This window comes from Lithobates pipiens, unplaced genomic scaffold (genome assembly GCF_037356315.1).
Source record: "Lithobates pipiens isolate NorthernLeopardFrog02 unplaced genomic scaffold, aLitPip1_a1.2 Scaffold_18, whole genome shotgun sequence".
Taxonomy (NCBI): domain Eukaryota; kingdom Metazoa; phylum Chordata; class Amphibia; order Anura; family Ranidae; genus Lithobates; species Lithobates pipiens.
The window spans coordinates 46,088,528-46,105,211 of record NW_027507758.1 but is presented as its reverse complement, the minus strand read 5'-3'; the positions used below and the strand labels follow the sequence as shown (position 1 = coordinate 46,105,211).

Below are 16,684 nucleotides of genomic sequence, written 5' to 3'. Positions count from 1 at the left end.
AAGTTGAAGCCCACACACGATCGGATTATCCGATGAAATTATTCCGTCTGACCTTTTCTGCCGGAAAGTCCGGTCGTGTGTACGCGGCATAGGAGTCCTGGATGGATCAGGGATAGAGAGTTGGGAGGTCGCTGACATCACACATAATGTGTCCAACAGACCAGGAACTTTGGGTTGTCTTATCGGTTTGGCACCAAGACATGCCAAGTTGAAGTCATCCACAAAATTGGCAAGGTTCCTTCAGAAATGAATTTGCCTCACAGGTGACACACCACCCTCCATCTATAATATATGTATTTACCATTTTATGGACATATTTTTTGAAAAGATTTTTGTTACTTTACGCAAAAAAAAAAAAAGTAAAGCTATCATGGTTAACGTCAGCCTCCAGTTTCTGGTCTCAGCTCTTTGTGAAGATGAATACAGCAAAAGTCCAAAATAAAGACTTTCCCCACATACAATTAAAATAGGGTTTCGGACACCAAGTCCTACAATGAAAGGCAGATGGTTGTTCATGTGCACTCCATACTTAAGTCCAGGTTTTTATGCTCTGGTAGACCAATCAGGAGCTGACAGCATGGTGAAGTGAGAAGCAAGCAGCTTTTGATGTCTTCTATACAGATCTGTGTGCTTTGCCTTCTGTTATGATAGTTTGCCTTAGAAGAAAAATACTGAGATTCATTTATAGAAACTAGAATGAAAAAAGTGGAACATAGAACCCTTTGAACGTGTTCTAGTGTTCATAAATTTATGCTTCAAAAGGAACCTGTCAGTACAAAGCTCTGAGAGCCAACAGTGCTGGCTTTTGGAAGTACCTAGCTCCAGGCCAGTCATGGTTAGCTTTCCTTTCCTGTATGGGGAATCGCTGACCAATTACAGTACAGCTCCTGTTTTGTATGATCCTCTTAAAATTGTCTTTTACTTAAACTATGCCTTTGACCTAAACCAGCATACATAGGTATTCGGCATTCAGCTTCCTAGAATGTAGGTAGTCAAGGCACATGTGGCTACCATTAATAAATAGCCTTGAATCTATGATGACAAACACTGTATTTTTAAACTTACATCTGAATTCTCTTTTTGTTTTTATTTTAGGACCGTCTCTTTTTTGTCATGGAGTACGTAAATGGAGGAGACTTGATGTTCCAAATACAGCGATCACGTAAATTTGATGAGCCACGATCACGGTTTTATGCTGCCGAAGTAACCTCCGCTCTCATGTTTCTACATCAACATGGTGTTATATACAGGTATTAGGAATGCAACTGTATGCTTCATTTCTTTATAGCAGGGGTCTCCAAACTACAGCCCACGGGCCAGATGTGGTCCTTTGCTTGCCTTAATCTGGCCCTTGGGGCACTTTTCCTTCCACTGATAAAAGCCATTATTCCTTCCATGAATACCAAAGACAGGACACTATTCCTCCCACTGACACCAACAATGGGGAACTCATTTTTCCACTGTCACCAATGATGGGGCACTATTCTGCTCACTGACACCCACAATGGGGAACTAATATTTCCACTAATACCAATGACGGGGCACTATTCCTCACACTGACACCAATGACGTAATTTTTTTACTCTCACTGATCACTAAACCTATGGCATTGTTTACTCCCACTGATGCCAGAGCATTTTCTACTCCCACTGGTCACATTCCGGCCCCACAGTTTGAACGGCAGTAAACTGGCCCTTTATTTCTAAAGTTTGGAGACCCCTGTTTTATAGGAATAATGTCCCAGTTAATATATTCTAGGTTTTCTATATTATATGCTTAATGGCAAAGGGTTAAAAAGGAGACTTTATTAATAGGTTTTTTTAACTTGTTTCTTGCTTACACCAGGTGCAGTGGGACTTCGTTTGGGTAGCTTTGCCCAGCACAGTCTTACCACAAGACAAGTCAAAATGCCTTGTTTTCTGTCAGGCCAGTTCACCCCACTGCATTATGGTAGTGTGCTCTGAAAAGAAGTACATGCATTTCAATAAAGTTTGCATAAAATAAGTAAACACCACAATGCCCTGGAATCAGTGCATCGGCTCCGCTTTTATCCTAATGCATCTGCATTCTAGCACAGCTGGTGTGTATGGGCTATAAGGCAGATTGGTCTCTAAATATAGGCTTTATAGAAGTAAAGCTGGCCATACAATTTCGATCTATGTGTTACTCAACTGACATCATCTGACTTAACCAACTTTGATTGAGAAATCAAATTTGCTGGGCGGAAAAATGTTAGCCTAACAGTGGCGGCAGCCGATCAGCTGCACTCACTGTTTGGGTGGCAAACACAGGTGCCAACTGTCAGAATATAGTAGCTGTAAAAGGGCCTATGATTGGGCAGATGGTGTCAGATTGTGTAAATGCTTGCCCTGCTTCTTCTTGTTTTGGAAAACTAGCCACCTGTTGTTGATGGTACCCTCATCCAAATTTTGTCATATTTCTGGCCAAAGGGCCCACTTTTAACGTACCCGGCCGTGAGCCTTAATATTTAAGGATTAAGGAATGTTCACACACAAAATGCATTTTCCATACTGTAACTTTAGAAAGATTTCCATGATATCTGACCTCACATTTGATTTAACCAGCAGTATTATTTGGCACAGAATTCCATACATGGGAATAGACATTCTGTAGTTGTCATTTTTGTGCAGAGCATAAGCCCATATATTTTAGGTCATTTTCTCTTTGCACCTCTTTGCACCTTGGGAGCACCACAGATTTGGGACTACTAAATTGGCAACATTTATATTCCATTCCAAGTAGGATCAAGGTGCTCTCATTAGTATACCAGTCTCTTCCCAGTGTCCTTTCCATAGCTTTGCCAGCCACTTACACTCCCAGATGGCACACTAATTCCCAGGCTTCAACATTACTCATATCAGAGGACTCTTGCCTGACCTCCAAGGTTTTATGCACCCCAATGCAGGACCTGCAGAAGGTCTGAGGATACAGGACGACTACCGCTGTTCCTTCTGTGTTCTGTAACACTTCGACTGGGACTTCAACCCTGCAAAGGACACTTCAGATTGATACGGGACTGCATCTTTGCAGCTCTGGGGTGTTTTGTTTGGCTACCCAAGGCCCCTCCCACATCTGGCATTTACAGTATATGGACATCAACTACACCCATGACATCATTAAGGAACGACTCCTCTAAAAGGGGACCTTACATCCAATTACAACTTTATTATTACTCTACTATGGTGGGACCAGTGTCTCCTAGTGGCAGACAAGGTAACTAACTGCACCTGTTAACAAGCTGGCAGCATGAGATTCCTCCATCGATGCGGTTTGGTGTGGGTTGGGGGGAGCTATTCATTTGTCTTGTTCATAAGGCAGAGCGAGAAATGTATTTTTATGTGCTTAAGGCTTTGCACTTCCAACAACTGTTTATTATTGGCCAAACAAGGCTAAGTGCTTTTGAGGGGAGGTGGGAGAAGAGCACTCGAGAGGGTGGCAAGTCTAAGACTGAGAATTTGACCTTCAGTATCACAACAGTCACTCAACAGACACTCAACAGAGAGTCAGGCTAACTCTTCCTGTGAAAAGGAAAAGGGCGGTTTTAGAAAATGTTGTAGCCTCAAACACACTGAGCTGATTTTCATATTTTTTTTCTCATGTGTAAGTGGTTCTGGAATTTGCTTTTGCAGGTTCTTAAAGTATATGTAAATCCAAATAATCTTCTATTTGCTTCCTTTTGGTCTGCTATATACTGTGTACCATTGAAAATGTTATATTACATTTGTTTGATGAAAAAATACCAGTTGATACTGTCAGAATTCCCAAGCTGTCCTGTGCTGGCTTGAGGAGTTAACCCTCCCAATTCTTATCTTGATCTACAGAACAACTTGTCTCTATGCGGTGGCTCTGAGAACGTTGGGAAGGATTCAGTAGTTCAGCAAAAATAACTGGGCAGGATTAACATGATTCAGTTCACAAAAATGATGGCGTTGTCGGCTCACCACAAGAAATTAGCAGTTGACGGTGCAAAGTGGTGGTGGAGTGGTGGCACATCGAAAAGTATTTTTATGTGAGAATCTAGGATGGAAAAGGACCATTTAGCATGCAATGCCAAGCTGCTGCTAACAAAGCAAACAGAATATCGGCATGCATTAAAAAGGGGATCAACTCCAGAGATAAAACGATAATTCTCCCAACTCTACAAGACTCTGGTCCAGCCACACCTAGGGTATGCTGTCCAGTTCTGGGCACCAGTCCTCAGGAAGGATGTGCTGGAAATGGAGCGAGTACAAAGAAGGGCAACTAAGCTAATGTAGCACTGACCCCTGAAGGAGCTGCTGAATTTGTTTGCGCCTGCACTCTGTTATTAAACCCCCACTGATTTGGCTCGGTCCCCTTGACACAGCTGTGGTGCAATGTTGGTGTGGAATAAATGGTGAAAGATAACCCCACAATATAATGACAGTATACCTTGCTTGTCACCTGGGTATCCAATGGCTCCACCTGCTGGATAAAGAACAATACTCCACATCAATGTACTTAACCAAAGGGGTATTTTACTTGTGGTAATGATAAGGTGACAATTACGGTGGTTTGCTGTCACATCAACATAACATAACAATACAATGACTCAAAATAACAGATAGATATAGCAACAAATACAAGGGAGCTCCCCCTACTTTAGTGTTCTAGGTCTTGCAATAACACACAGTCTTTGATCTTCTTTTCTTCTGCTAGCTATAAAGGTCTGTAGTGATTTGTAATCCACAAAGTGAGATAGTAAAAGGTTAACTTAGAAGGGATCCTGGAATTGTTTCTGGAGGTAGGCTTTTAGACCTGCCTATTGTCAGTCTTGGTTAGATCCTCCTCCGTGGACTACAGGTCCCAGTACCTCTGTATGGAAGTCTAGCTGTATGCAAGTGCGTAATAAACTGTGGGCCACAGCCCGCTCACCAACTGGATCTGATGGAATGCAGTAATTGCGCTTCGGCACACTGTGTCTTGCTTCTAGCCGGCTGGTTTCGTCACACCGCTCCGTTCTGCAAGATGCACTGGGTCCCTCTGATGGCTGATAGGTGTCTCTGGATCCTTCCCGATCGGGTCACTCAGTTTCTCCTGATGAATGGCAACGTCTCTCTTAGCTGCGCCCGCAGTGGCTGTAGGCCGCTCTCTCTGGAGACCTCCTTGCAGGTCCTCACAGGCAGGCCATGCATCCAAAAGAGGCCTAAGATGGCCATGCGGGGTCCTTTTAAAGCCTACCCAGCATGCCTTTCAGTACCGGGTGATCATGGGTAGGTCACCTGGCATTCTGTGTAGATAGGTCAAATATCCAAAGTAAACAGTCACTTCCTGTAATCTTTCCAACACTATGAAAAGGATTGGGCTTGATGGACTTGTGTCTTTTTTTCAACCTCACCAACTATGTACCTGCAGAGTCTTAAATGGATAAAACATGGGGAAATTAACATGTATTGCATTTATTTTTATTTTTTAAGAAACAAGCTTCAAAGCAACCCTCCAACTGACCTATGTAGCTGCAGTCCTTGTGGAGCAGTTCATCAAAAACCCTGAAGACCTCTCATACCTATTCCTTCTACCACTCCAAGCTGAGTGGCTTAGCTCCCCTGTTACCTTCTCCCCTTAGTGACTCAACAGCCTTCTAATGATTAAAGCAGACCTTCACCCTCTTTGTGTACTTTACATGCTTTTGCTTTCTTACCCCTCTTTTTTTTCCCCTGTGAATTTATTATTAGCATGTGCCAGCCTCCGACTTTTTGGTTTTTCACCTATTCTCACCTCAGCTTTTCAGGAAGCTTTGGGGTAATGTGCATAACCCTGTGTATGCTCGGGGCCATCTTGGGCACACTATCCATGTGCAGCAGTGTGTCTTCACGGTCCCCTGTGCAAGAACCCAGTAGAGACACCTGGCCCGATTCACTTTGCATGTGAGTGTGTTTTATGAGGACAAACAGCTGTACAGGTAAGGGAGGGGGGATGTAAAGGGGAGTAAAATCCTCTTTTAAAGTGATTGTAAAGGCTTGTTCTTTTGTCCTAAAAGAAAAAAAAAAAAGTGGGTTATAATTGCCCACTCTGAGCCGTGGTATTGCATAGAGCGTCCCCTTTCCTTCTCGTCTGGAGTCCCCTTGCTTCTCGCCACTTCTTCTGCGTGTGCTACCATAGCAAGCTGCTTGCTATAGTGACATACATGTAGGCCCACTCCCAGTTAGAGAGCTGTGTGCATCCATAGACACACACAGCATGGCTCTGCCCCACCCTTTAAGGAACAGATAAGGGGACATTGTTTCCCTAATGCAGGGAATGCATTAACGTAAAAAAAAAAAAAAAAAGATAATTAGACTTTATAACCACTTTAAAGCAGAACTATACTCTCTTCCACTGCAGAAGTATGGTGTCCAGGAGCTCATCGCCAGCCACTGACATCTACAGCTGGTCTTCCAAATTCAGATCCTCAGCCATTTTGATTAACCAGACTGAGATGACTTCACTCCTGCACATGCATAGGAGTTTATTCATCTTGCGAGATGCTGAAATTAGATACTGAGCTGTTCCTGTATTTAGGAAGCATAGTGAGCTAAGCTGCCTGAAGACATAGACTTTAGTGCTGAGTTACTCCACAGTGCCTGCAGCTACAGATATCAGTGAGGGCTTGTTTTGAAGCTCATTTACTGCTTGTCGAGAATGTAAATACTTGACTATCCAAAGCCTGACTGCATGTTTTATTTTATAAACACCTGGTACAAGGTAGTATTTTTCAGCCACTTGTAATGCAAGGTTTGCACACCTCAAGTGTTATGGTAACCCATCAGGTTTCATCAGAGCTTACAGTAAATAATCAACCTTGTGTTTGTTCCGCACTTCTTGCTCAAGCACTTTACGTTGTTTATCTTTCCCAAGTGTTGAGATTCCAGTAGCACCTGAAGCTATCGCCAGCTGTGTTTGTCAGTATTTTTCTCCAAATCCAAGTTTGTGAGATGACTGGCACACAGTGGCCCTCAAGTGACCCTGCAGAGATCAAGGCAATCTCTTCAGCTCTTTCCCTTGCGTCGCTTTCTCGTTGGCACTTCCTGAGTTTGTTTCAGTCGTCTCCAAAATAAATGGGCAGCAGATGGAGAGGCTTTCAAGTCTGTGCCCTTCCCTCACAACACTCTCCAACCATATACAGGAAGAGGCTCTCTGTAGACAGGCTTGTTCTTCTTTACCATTTACCTTTGTGAGCGCAGATGGGCCTGCAATGAAAAAAATAAATAAAAATGAGCACATGTTTCCTTAGAAGAGGAAACCGCCAGGTCCTCCCTGGCTCATCTGTATGTTATTTAACATAAATAGAGCTAATTATACTGCAAACTTCTTTTTTTTGGAGTTATATAACTTTGGTAATTTTCTGGTGTACTTTAACACCAAACAGTTACACCCAGTTTCTGCTTATTTTAAGAGATCGGAAACTAAAATGAGAGGCGATAACGCCTAAAGGGGTGTGTTTTCATTGCAATTAACTTCACTGTGTGTCTTTAAACATTCTGTATTAAAATGTATTTGTTATACAGTTAGCTGCATAAGAGTCCTATATTTCTTTTTATTGTTTTCTATAAATATATATGACGCACCCCTGTAGGAGCCGTTGGTGAATTCAGTCCTATTTCCACACTTGGAGCACACACAGCCAGGCACACAGAATTTTTTCTCACTCTTCCACTGGTTCCAAAGAATAATCTAGGGGTTTTCTTGGAGGGATTTTTATTTATTTTGGGAATGATGAACTGGGGTAGGGAAAGGGAGCAATGGGATACCTTAATAAACTGCAAAACCGAATAACTTGAGGGCTCCTCAACTTTTGGTTGCATAGTACGAAAAGCAAAGTACCACAGGATCTCTATGCTAATGGAGACCAGTGCTTCTTCCAGAGTCTTAAAGCTACACACAGTCACAAAGGCCGGCCATAAATGGAGCAGATTTCTTTCCTGTAACCATGGGTTGCAGAAACAAAAATTTGCTTGATTCCCCCATCAACACAGACAGTGTTAATATGGGAATTCCTTCTGCCAGGCCATTATCTTTTCCCGATTGGGGGAAGTCACCCCCACTGGGAGAAGATGGTAATAATAGCTGGTGGCTATATCAGCCACTAGCGAAAATCGCAAAAGATCTGGCAGGCTGGTTGTACCCAAGTTGATTAATCAACTTGGTACATTCAGCCCGTCAATTAACAGTTCCAGCTGAATCGGCTGAGTTTCGAACAGTGTATGGCTGGCCTAACTCCTCAGCACTGGGGTTGCTTACTCAGATGATCATAGTTTGTCTCTTGCTGATATCCACCAGTCTCTTCCTAGGGAGATGTAGACTCTCACCACCATAAGACAGCTGGACTCTTTCCCACCAACTTCCTCCTGGCTCAGTCCAGTGAGCTTTTCTAAACCCAATTTGATCCCTGGTCTCAAGCTTGCAAATAGGCCCCCAGCTAAGCCTAGCTGGGACCTCCGGGTCTTCTTAAAGTGGTTGTACACCCTGTACAGCCACTTTTACCTGCAGGTAAGCCTATATTAAGGCTTACCTGTAGGTGCTGGAAATATCTCCTAAATCTCCACGGTTTAGGAGATATTTACAATAAAGCCAAGCGCCGATGTCTACGGCACATGCACACTTTAGAAAGGGAAGATCGTGCCATTTCTAAAGAGGGTCATGGCGTGACTGACAGTTCCCATGCGCACGAGTGATGTCACGTGACTCCGGACAGTCACAGAACCGGAATGCGTGACCCCGGAAGAAAGAGGGGTGAAGATAGTGGGGACAGTGGTGACATTGCAGGCTTCGGTTTCAGGTAAGTGACACATAATGGGCTACTATGCATCAAGTAGCCCATTATGCTTTACCTTTGGCGGGTGGGAGGCGAAGCCCCTCCTGCTGCTTCTAAAAGCATCCCAGCAGCTCATGAATCATTTAAAATGCTTTCAAAAGCAACCCAGCCACGGGCTGAAAAAAGGTTCTGGGATTATGCTTGATATCTTCAGCCATAATCCTGGGAAACCACTTGCAAACCGCAACGTATATATACACTACGTATTGCAATCAAGCAAACATTTATTATATTTCAGCTCGCCAATTCCTCACCAATTCCTTGATGTGATGGCTGCATTGGTTTCCTTTTTTAGGCTTTCTTCTATTTTTATCTGGTGCTCCTGCAAGTAAATCTGTTCTGTTTCAAAAGAGTTGGCTCATTTCTAGATGTATCAGTTTACAGGGATGGAACTACCCTTTCAAAACGGACAGGTGTGCGTACAATGATAAGATTTTATTTATGTAAAACCCTTATCCTAAAAGGAAAAAAAAACGGTTTGCTATAAGTGCTTATAAAGTGTGAACTGGAGTTTTTCTTCAGTTTGTTAGTATATTTAAATCTGCTAGCATATTTAACACAACCTTCCGACTGACAATGCTGCTGTCTGCTGTGCTCCTTCATTCAATGTGTAAAAGCCACCCCAGAACCCCCCCTAATTACTTACCTGAACCCCATCTCTCTCCAGTGATGTCCACAGATGTCTAAGCCGTCAGGGACCCTCCTCCTGATTGGCTGAGACGCAGCAGTGGCGCCATTTGCTCCTGAAGTCAGTCAGCCAATCAGGGGAGAGAAGGGGTGGAGCCGGCTCAGGGCTTCTTGTCTGAATGGACACAGAGAGCTGTGACTCGGCTCCAGTGCCCCCATAGGAAACTGCTGACTGTGGGGACACTCAATAGGAGGGAGGGGCTATGAGCAGCAAAGAGGGACCAGAGAAGAAGAGGATCCAGGCTGTTCTGTGCAAAACCAACTGCACAGAGGAGGCAAGTTGAACTTTTTTTTTTTTTCTTTTTTTTTTTTATAAACGAGACTTTACAATCACTTTCCCTTCCTCCTAAGCTGCAACAACCTACTTCAGATGCTTTTGCAACCCCATTGACTTCAATAGGGGGACAATTTATTAGTCACTAAAATTGTTACTGCAATCCAGTCGAAATCTCACTGAAGTCTTTGTTTTTTTCCTGCCTTACCCTAATTTGTTGAAACTAATTGTTGATTCCACCAAAAGCCGCTCTAAATTGCTTTTATGCATTTTGTTCACAGCGGCATTTAGCAAATGAATGAATAGTGTGATTTGCTGTACCCGTCACATCCATCTTTCCTGGAAATAAATGTGGCGCACAAGTAAAAAGCTTTTAAACGTGACTCTGATAGAGTTGTGTTGGAGGAAGCCAAACATTTTTATTTTAGCTGCTTGGCTTGGCCGGGCCTTTGTCTGTGACTTATCTGCGTACACTTTATCTAACATCTCAGTCTGAAATACCGACAAGGAACATTTTTCACTTTACAATGGTGCTGCAGTGTTAGATGCCTGTGCAGAAATGTAATAATGGTTTGAAGATGGTGTTAACTCTCAGATCAGGGCCCGTTATGTGAATCGATACTTTGTAATAGTGGTGCTAGATTACATTGAATTTAGATTAGGATGTTCGAAGTCTGAGCTTTCCAATTGTGGAGAGAGCCAAGATGACCACACATGTTATGATATGATTGTGCAATACTCACATTTTATATAAAATTGAACTGATATAGAAGAGAGCGTGAGCTCACTTATTACAATCTGCTATAAGTTTACCAACAACTATGTAGTTCAAAGGTACACTCGTCTATAAATGAATTGGTTGAGTAGGCAATCATATTGCGTAGCTGTTTTATTAATCTGAATTTGATTGCACAATGAGACTGTAATATGTGTTATCGCTTTAAGGCCACATTCACAACTCAGCCCCCCCCCCCCCCCCCATCCATGCGTTCAGCCCCTGATCTACATACAGGGCACCAGACATATGGATTTCAGTGGCGGGGGGTTTGAAGTATGTGATTGGAGCCAGAGGCTTTAATAGGCTTAAAAAAAGGGTGTGCTCGGGGCACAGTGATCCTCCTCCTGGCCAATCAGGAAGCGGGTCTGGAGACCTGTCACACAATTAGCTGAAAGGACAGGATTCTATTGGACACCTAGGAGGAGAAGAGAAGAGCCGCACGGCGAAAGCCACCAGGATGCAGAGAAGACACAAGAGCCTCTGCCTGTAGGAGCCCACAACCCAGCTGCTGCCCGCAACCCGCCTGTAGGACCCTGCAACTTGCCTGCCGCGTGTAAGAGACCGCATCCAGACCACTACATGCCGCCAGTAGGAGCCTGTCCACAACTGATGGGGTAAGTGCCTTCGACCATTCGGGGGGGAGTGGTTGTTTGCCGCCCCCCCCCCCAAAAAAAAATAAACACCAGCTGCCACACCTAAGCTGGGCTCAGCCCTTCCTTCTGTGAGCTGGCCGCTCAGCTGTTGGCTAATTGCCAACTCCCATCTCTCTCCACAGTTACCCAGCTGTTGTTGATCCTGCTAATCAGTCCTACCTACTTAAGGCCGTATAGCTCACTTGATCCCTGCCTTTGTCTTGGTCACATCACAAGAAACCATCTCCTGCATTCCTGTTTAAAGATTGGCTTTACTGACATCCCTTCTGCTCCTTATCCTGCTTACTGTTCCTCTACTTGGATCCCTGACTTCTGGCCTGGCTGATTACCCGATCCGGTTACTGACCTCGGCTATGCTTTTGACTATGCTTACTCTATTTATCTTTTTATTTTTAAAAAGGTAAATAGGTCTGGCTCATTGTTTCTGGCAATAGCACAGCAACAGCTGCTGCAGTGTGCTTTTTTTATTTAGCATTTTTGTGTTTCTTTTTGTGGAGCGTTTTTGGCGTGGCACCTTCATTGGAATGGGCTTCCCTCTGCTCCGAAGAATCTCATGTACCAAATCTTGGCACAGAGCCAGGTGTGTTTGGCATTTCTATTTTTGCCACAATTTTAGCACGTTTTGTCACTCAACAATCGCAGCAAAATCATACTGCATTTTGGGTTCCGTTAAGAAATAATAGCATTGCAGACATGTCCCATGTTTTGCAGCGATTCTGGAGTTGTGGGCAGTATCGTGTTGATTCCGCCCGTGATTCAAGTCACCTAGGTGTGAACGGAGCCTCATGCTGTGCAACCTTCCTCTCATGCTGCAGGTTGTGATAGTGAGGCTGCAATGGGCTGTTGTTAAAAAATTGCAGTTGCGTCACTTATCACAAGTAAAGGCGCAAGGAACTAGAGCAATATATCCCAGAGTGTTAAGATATAAAAATTAATTAATAAGCATAGCGACCTATGCAGGAGAAGGTTAGATGACAAGAGTCCATGATCTTTAAATATGTTTATTGTCCTTGGACTTGTAAAGGATGGTAGTAGAGGGTCCAACATTCAGGGCTGCCGTCATATGGGAACAGAAACCATGTTCCAGTTGCACTGAAAAAACACAAGGGGAGAGGCGACTGGGTGCAGATATAGGACATGTTTAATAGACACTTAATACAGGCAACTCACATTTGAGAAGTCATAAACAGGCATGGATAAGTCCCTTGCTGGGATTTATCCATGCCTGTTTATGACATCTCAAATGTGAGTTGCCTGTATTAAGTGTCTATTAAACGTGTCCTATATCTGCACCCAGCAGTGGCTCTCCCCTTGTGTTTGTTTTTTGCAGAGACTTTCACTTATACATTTTGGTGCAGTTAAAGTAGAATTACAGGCTAAATCCAACTAGCCTTAAAAAGTCCCCTCCACCCTTCTATCCCATGCTATCTAACTGGGGCTGACTGGCAACTTTTGGCCTAGGGGGCAAGTACAACCCCAAGGCCCATGGTGCAGCAACTTTGCTCATGGGGGGGGGGGGTCAGACTGGGGTTCCCAAACTGGTCGGCTAGGGGTGCAGGGAGGAAGCGGAGTGGCCTCACCATTCCCAGAATACTTTTGCAAGGCACTGTATAGACCCAAAGCACACCTCTATAAGTGCGTTATTGCGTTATACACTTACCTGAGAGTTATGCCACATTTCTTTATTCCAGGGGTCTCAAACTGGCGGCCCTCCAGCTGTTGCAAAACTACAAGTCCCATCATGCCTCTCCCTGTGGTAACCATGATTGTAACTGTCAGCCTTGCAATGACTCATGGGACTTGTAGTTTTGCAACAGCTGGAGGGCCACCAGTTTGAGATCCCTGGTTTATTCGGACACTGGATGAATTGTTTATCCAACCACTCCTTACTTCGTCATACTTAGTAGGTATTCCCCTCCTAGTGTACGTGGCTTTATACAAGGGGAGGGCTTTGTTAATAAGTGCCTTCCATGCCGGAATAGACAGAGGGGTGGACTTTTTCCGGGACAGTACGATTAACTTCCTAGCATAATAAAACAATAAAGTTAAAAGAGTGCGTATCACCCTCTTGGGAGCTAGGGCATCAACAAGTCCCAGAAGACACACCTCAACAGTTGGCCTTATAAAAAGTGTAGTAACCTCCTCTACACATTCAGTGACCCCCTGCCAGAAAATCCGGATAGCCACACAGTCCCAAAAAATATGTGGGAAGTCTGCGCTGTTTGAAGTGCACCACCAACAGGGCGACTAAGTGGGAAAGATCTTGGCCAATCTGGCCAGAGTGAGATAAATGTGATGTGGAAATTGATATTGAATAAGGTGATCTCTAGTTGACACCAATTTTGAGAAATGAATTTCCCCATCTAACTGGGGTTACACCGGAAAGGTCATTTTTAATCACAATCAATTACAATGTGTCACAATTGTATACGCTATATTATATTTTCTATTTTTTTTTCCCACAAAAGTGGAGTTACCCTTTAAAGGTCCCGTAATTTTTGCAGTATTTTGCAAGAATCACATTTGGCCATAGAGACGTGTAATATGGAAGCGTCCGCCATCTCTAATGCCGCGTACACACGGGTCGATTGTATGGCATACTTAGTCCGTCGAAACACATTTCAGCGGACAATCCGCTCGTGTGTGGGCTTCAGCGGGCTTTTTCAGCGTGCAGTCCGGAGTACTAAGTATTTCGGTTTTTTCGAAATTCTGTCCGTCGTACTTTGGTTTCAGCGGACAATACGGTCGTCAGTATGCTAGTTCGAAGGACTAAGAATGGCGCATGCCCAGAAAGGATTTACATGGCGGAAGGGTGCTTTGCTGTGTCTTGGACTTCCTATTTCTAGTCCCGTCGTACGTGCTGTACACGTCATCGCGCAAGCTTTCGACGGACTGTTTGTGTATCCGTGTGTGGTCAAGTCCGTTCAGTGGAAAGTACGACGGACTGTCCGTCGGATTGTATGACGGACTAAGTACGCCATACAATCCACTCGTGTGTACGCGGCATTAGGCATGTGTGCACTATAGTTTATGAATGAAATATTGTAACGTGCAGTGAGCGATCCTGAACTCTGCCTGACCTCTGCCTGTGTCACAAACCTATAAGTGGTCTTCTTAATTTAATGTTTGATTAACCATGGTCAGGTGCCAATTTCAACACATCGTTCTGTTGTTAGGCTATATGCTCCATTTGATTTTAATCTCAAATTCATATTTGTATTTTGCACACACTCGTAAACCCAACTGTTCCTCTCGTAAAGTTATTTTTAGTTGCTGGAGCATTGCACACCTGTGTGAGTTTAGTTATGCAGTAAATATACTTTAATTTGAGTTAATAGTAAGTGTTGACCGAAGTAGCAGTACTAAGTGGCAGCGAACAGAATTGGATATCAGAAGAGGGACCGGTTACTTCTGCAATGTTGTGAATTTTTCCTTGGTGTAGCTTCTTAAACCTTAAAGGACACATTCACCATTTTCAAACAAAACACCAGCCCCCTTCCCTAGTCCACTCAATATACACCCCACAGGTCAATACTTCCCTTCTACAACAGCTGTAGCCCATTTAGAAGAAATGTGGTACCAAGCTACCATTACAATAGCACCCTAGACTTGAATAAGACATTGCTAGTGTGGTATGGATTCCGCTATGGGACAGTAGTGCTTGCGCCAACAGTGCAGAAGGTCGTAGTCATCAGAGGAGGTAAGTACAGACCTGCAGGGGTGTAATAACAGGTTAGTGTACAGAGGGATTTTTATTTTATTTTTTTAAAGCAGCGCTCTCTCAGCACCATAACCTGAAAACGATATTTAAAGCGGATCTTCAGTCATTTTTTTTCATCTTTCCATCTATTAAATCTTCTGCTCTTCTTCTTTTTTTTCTGCCAGTAAATGCCTTATACAGCCCATTTCCTGTTTCTTGTCCGGTAATAAGCCTAATCTTATGATGACATGCACAGCGCTCTCTCGAGACAGTTTGTCAGGGAGGGGGGATGAGTCATGAGGGCCAATGAGAGCTGCAGAGCTGGGGGGTGTGCCTCTGTGTGTCTGTGTAAATCCAGGAAGTGAACAAGCAGTAGCTTCAGCTGCCCACAGTTAAAATGGTTGCAGCCAGACTCAGTGGAGGGAGATTTCTGCAGCATATTTGTCAAGTACAGAATCACAGTATATATAGAATAATATGCAAAGTAGTTAGAGGGAAGTTTAAGAATAGCAAAGATGTTTTTGTTATAAATTATGTGAGCAGACTGCAGTTCCTCTTTAATTCATTTTTAATATCTAGAGCAAACTCAACCATCCTTCCATGTCTCCATGCTTTTTGTTGTGAAATCACTTTGAACCCCCTCCCCCCCCACCTCCAGCCATGGCCACCTTGAGAAAATACAATGATTCATGTAGCATTTGCTTCCTGGAATCCATCTGCCCTTAGCTCAGGCATGCAGGCAGGAAGGCATGCTTAACTGAGAAAGCCCCTGCTCCCCTCTAGATATAAGAAAAAAAATGGCCATGTATACGCCTGGGATGTACAATGACATTTTGGCCTAGGCCAGGAAGCAACTGAAGAAATGGGGGGGGGGGGGGAACTTTAGTTTATAAGATGTAAATATAATATCTTGATAAAGCGGACCTAAACTCTCTCAATCAACATGAACTTTTTTTTTATTCCTTATGCTGCTAGCATTAGTAAATATATAGGAAGGCCTTTTATATTTATATCTTATAAACGAAACATTCTCTTTTCAAGAGTGAATAAATTCAGTTCTTCTAATCTTTCCTCGTAGCTGAGCTCCTCCATGCCTCTTATCAGTTTAGTTGCTCTTCTCTGCACTTTCTCCAGTTCCCCGATATCCTTATTGACAACTGGTGCCCAAAACTGAACTGCATATTCTAGATGAGGTCTTACTAATGATTTGTACAGGGGAAAAATTATATCTCTCTCTGGAGTCCATACCTCTCTTAACCTCCCTGGCGGTATTCCCGAATCTGGCTTGGGGTGAGATTTAATTACCATAAGCGGTATTCCAGAGCCAGACTCAGGATCGCATCGCTGGATCCATGTAGGGGTTACTTACCTTGTCCCCTGGATCCAGCAATGTCTCCCCGCTGTGTCTTGCTCAATCTGTCACAGTGCTAAGCTCCGTTCCCTGCGAACGTTGCAACGCACGGGGACTGAGTTCGGCGCCAAATTCAAAAAGTAAAAAACACAGCATAGATACAGTATACTGTAATCTTACAGATTACAGTACTGTATCAAATAATTACACATCCCCTTTGTCCCTAGTGGTTTGTCCAGTGTCCTGCATGCAGTTTTATATTATAAATACTGTTCTTTATGCCAGGAAACTGGAGATTGTCCATAGCAACCAAAAAATTTCAGTTTACATCAAAAGTGGTTATAGACCAGCTAGAAAACAGCGATAATAAATTAGAATCAGTCGCAAAATTGAGCGATAGTAATTTGT

The 16,684-nt window shown here is 43.6% G+C and overlaps 1 protein-coding gene across 2 annotated transcripts in view; it reads left to right on the top strand.

Moving 5' to 3' along the window:
- The window catches only part of PRKCE (protein kinase C epsilon), a 569,674-nt gene that overhangs the window by 468,006 nt on the left and 84,984 nt on the right, over nt 1-16,684 (top strand). For both annotated transcript variants that reach the window (XM_077485651.1, XM_077485652.1), the window contains exon 11: nt 1,096-1,250. In XM_077485651.1, the coding sequence (XP_077341777.1) occupies nt 1,096-1,250 (155 nt within the window). The remainder of the gene's footprint in view (nt 1-1,095; nt 1,251-16,684) is intronic.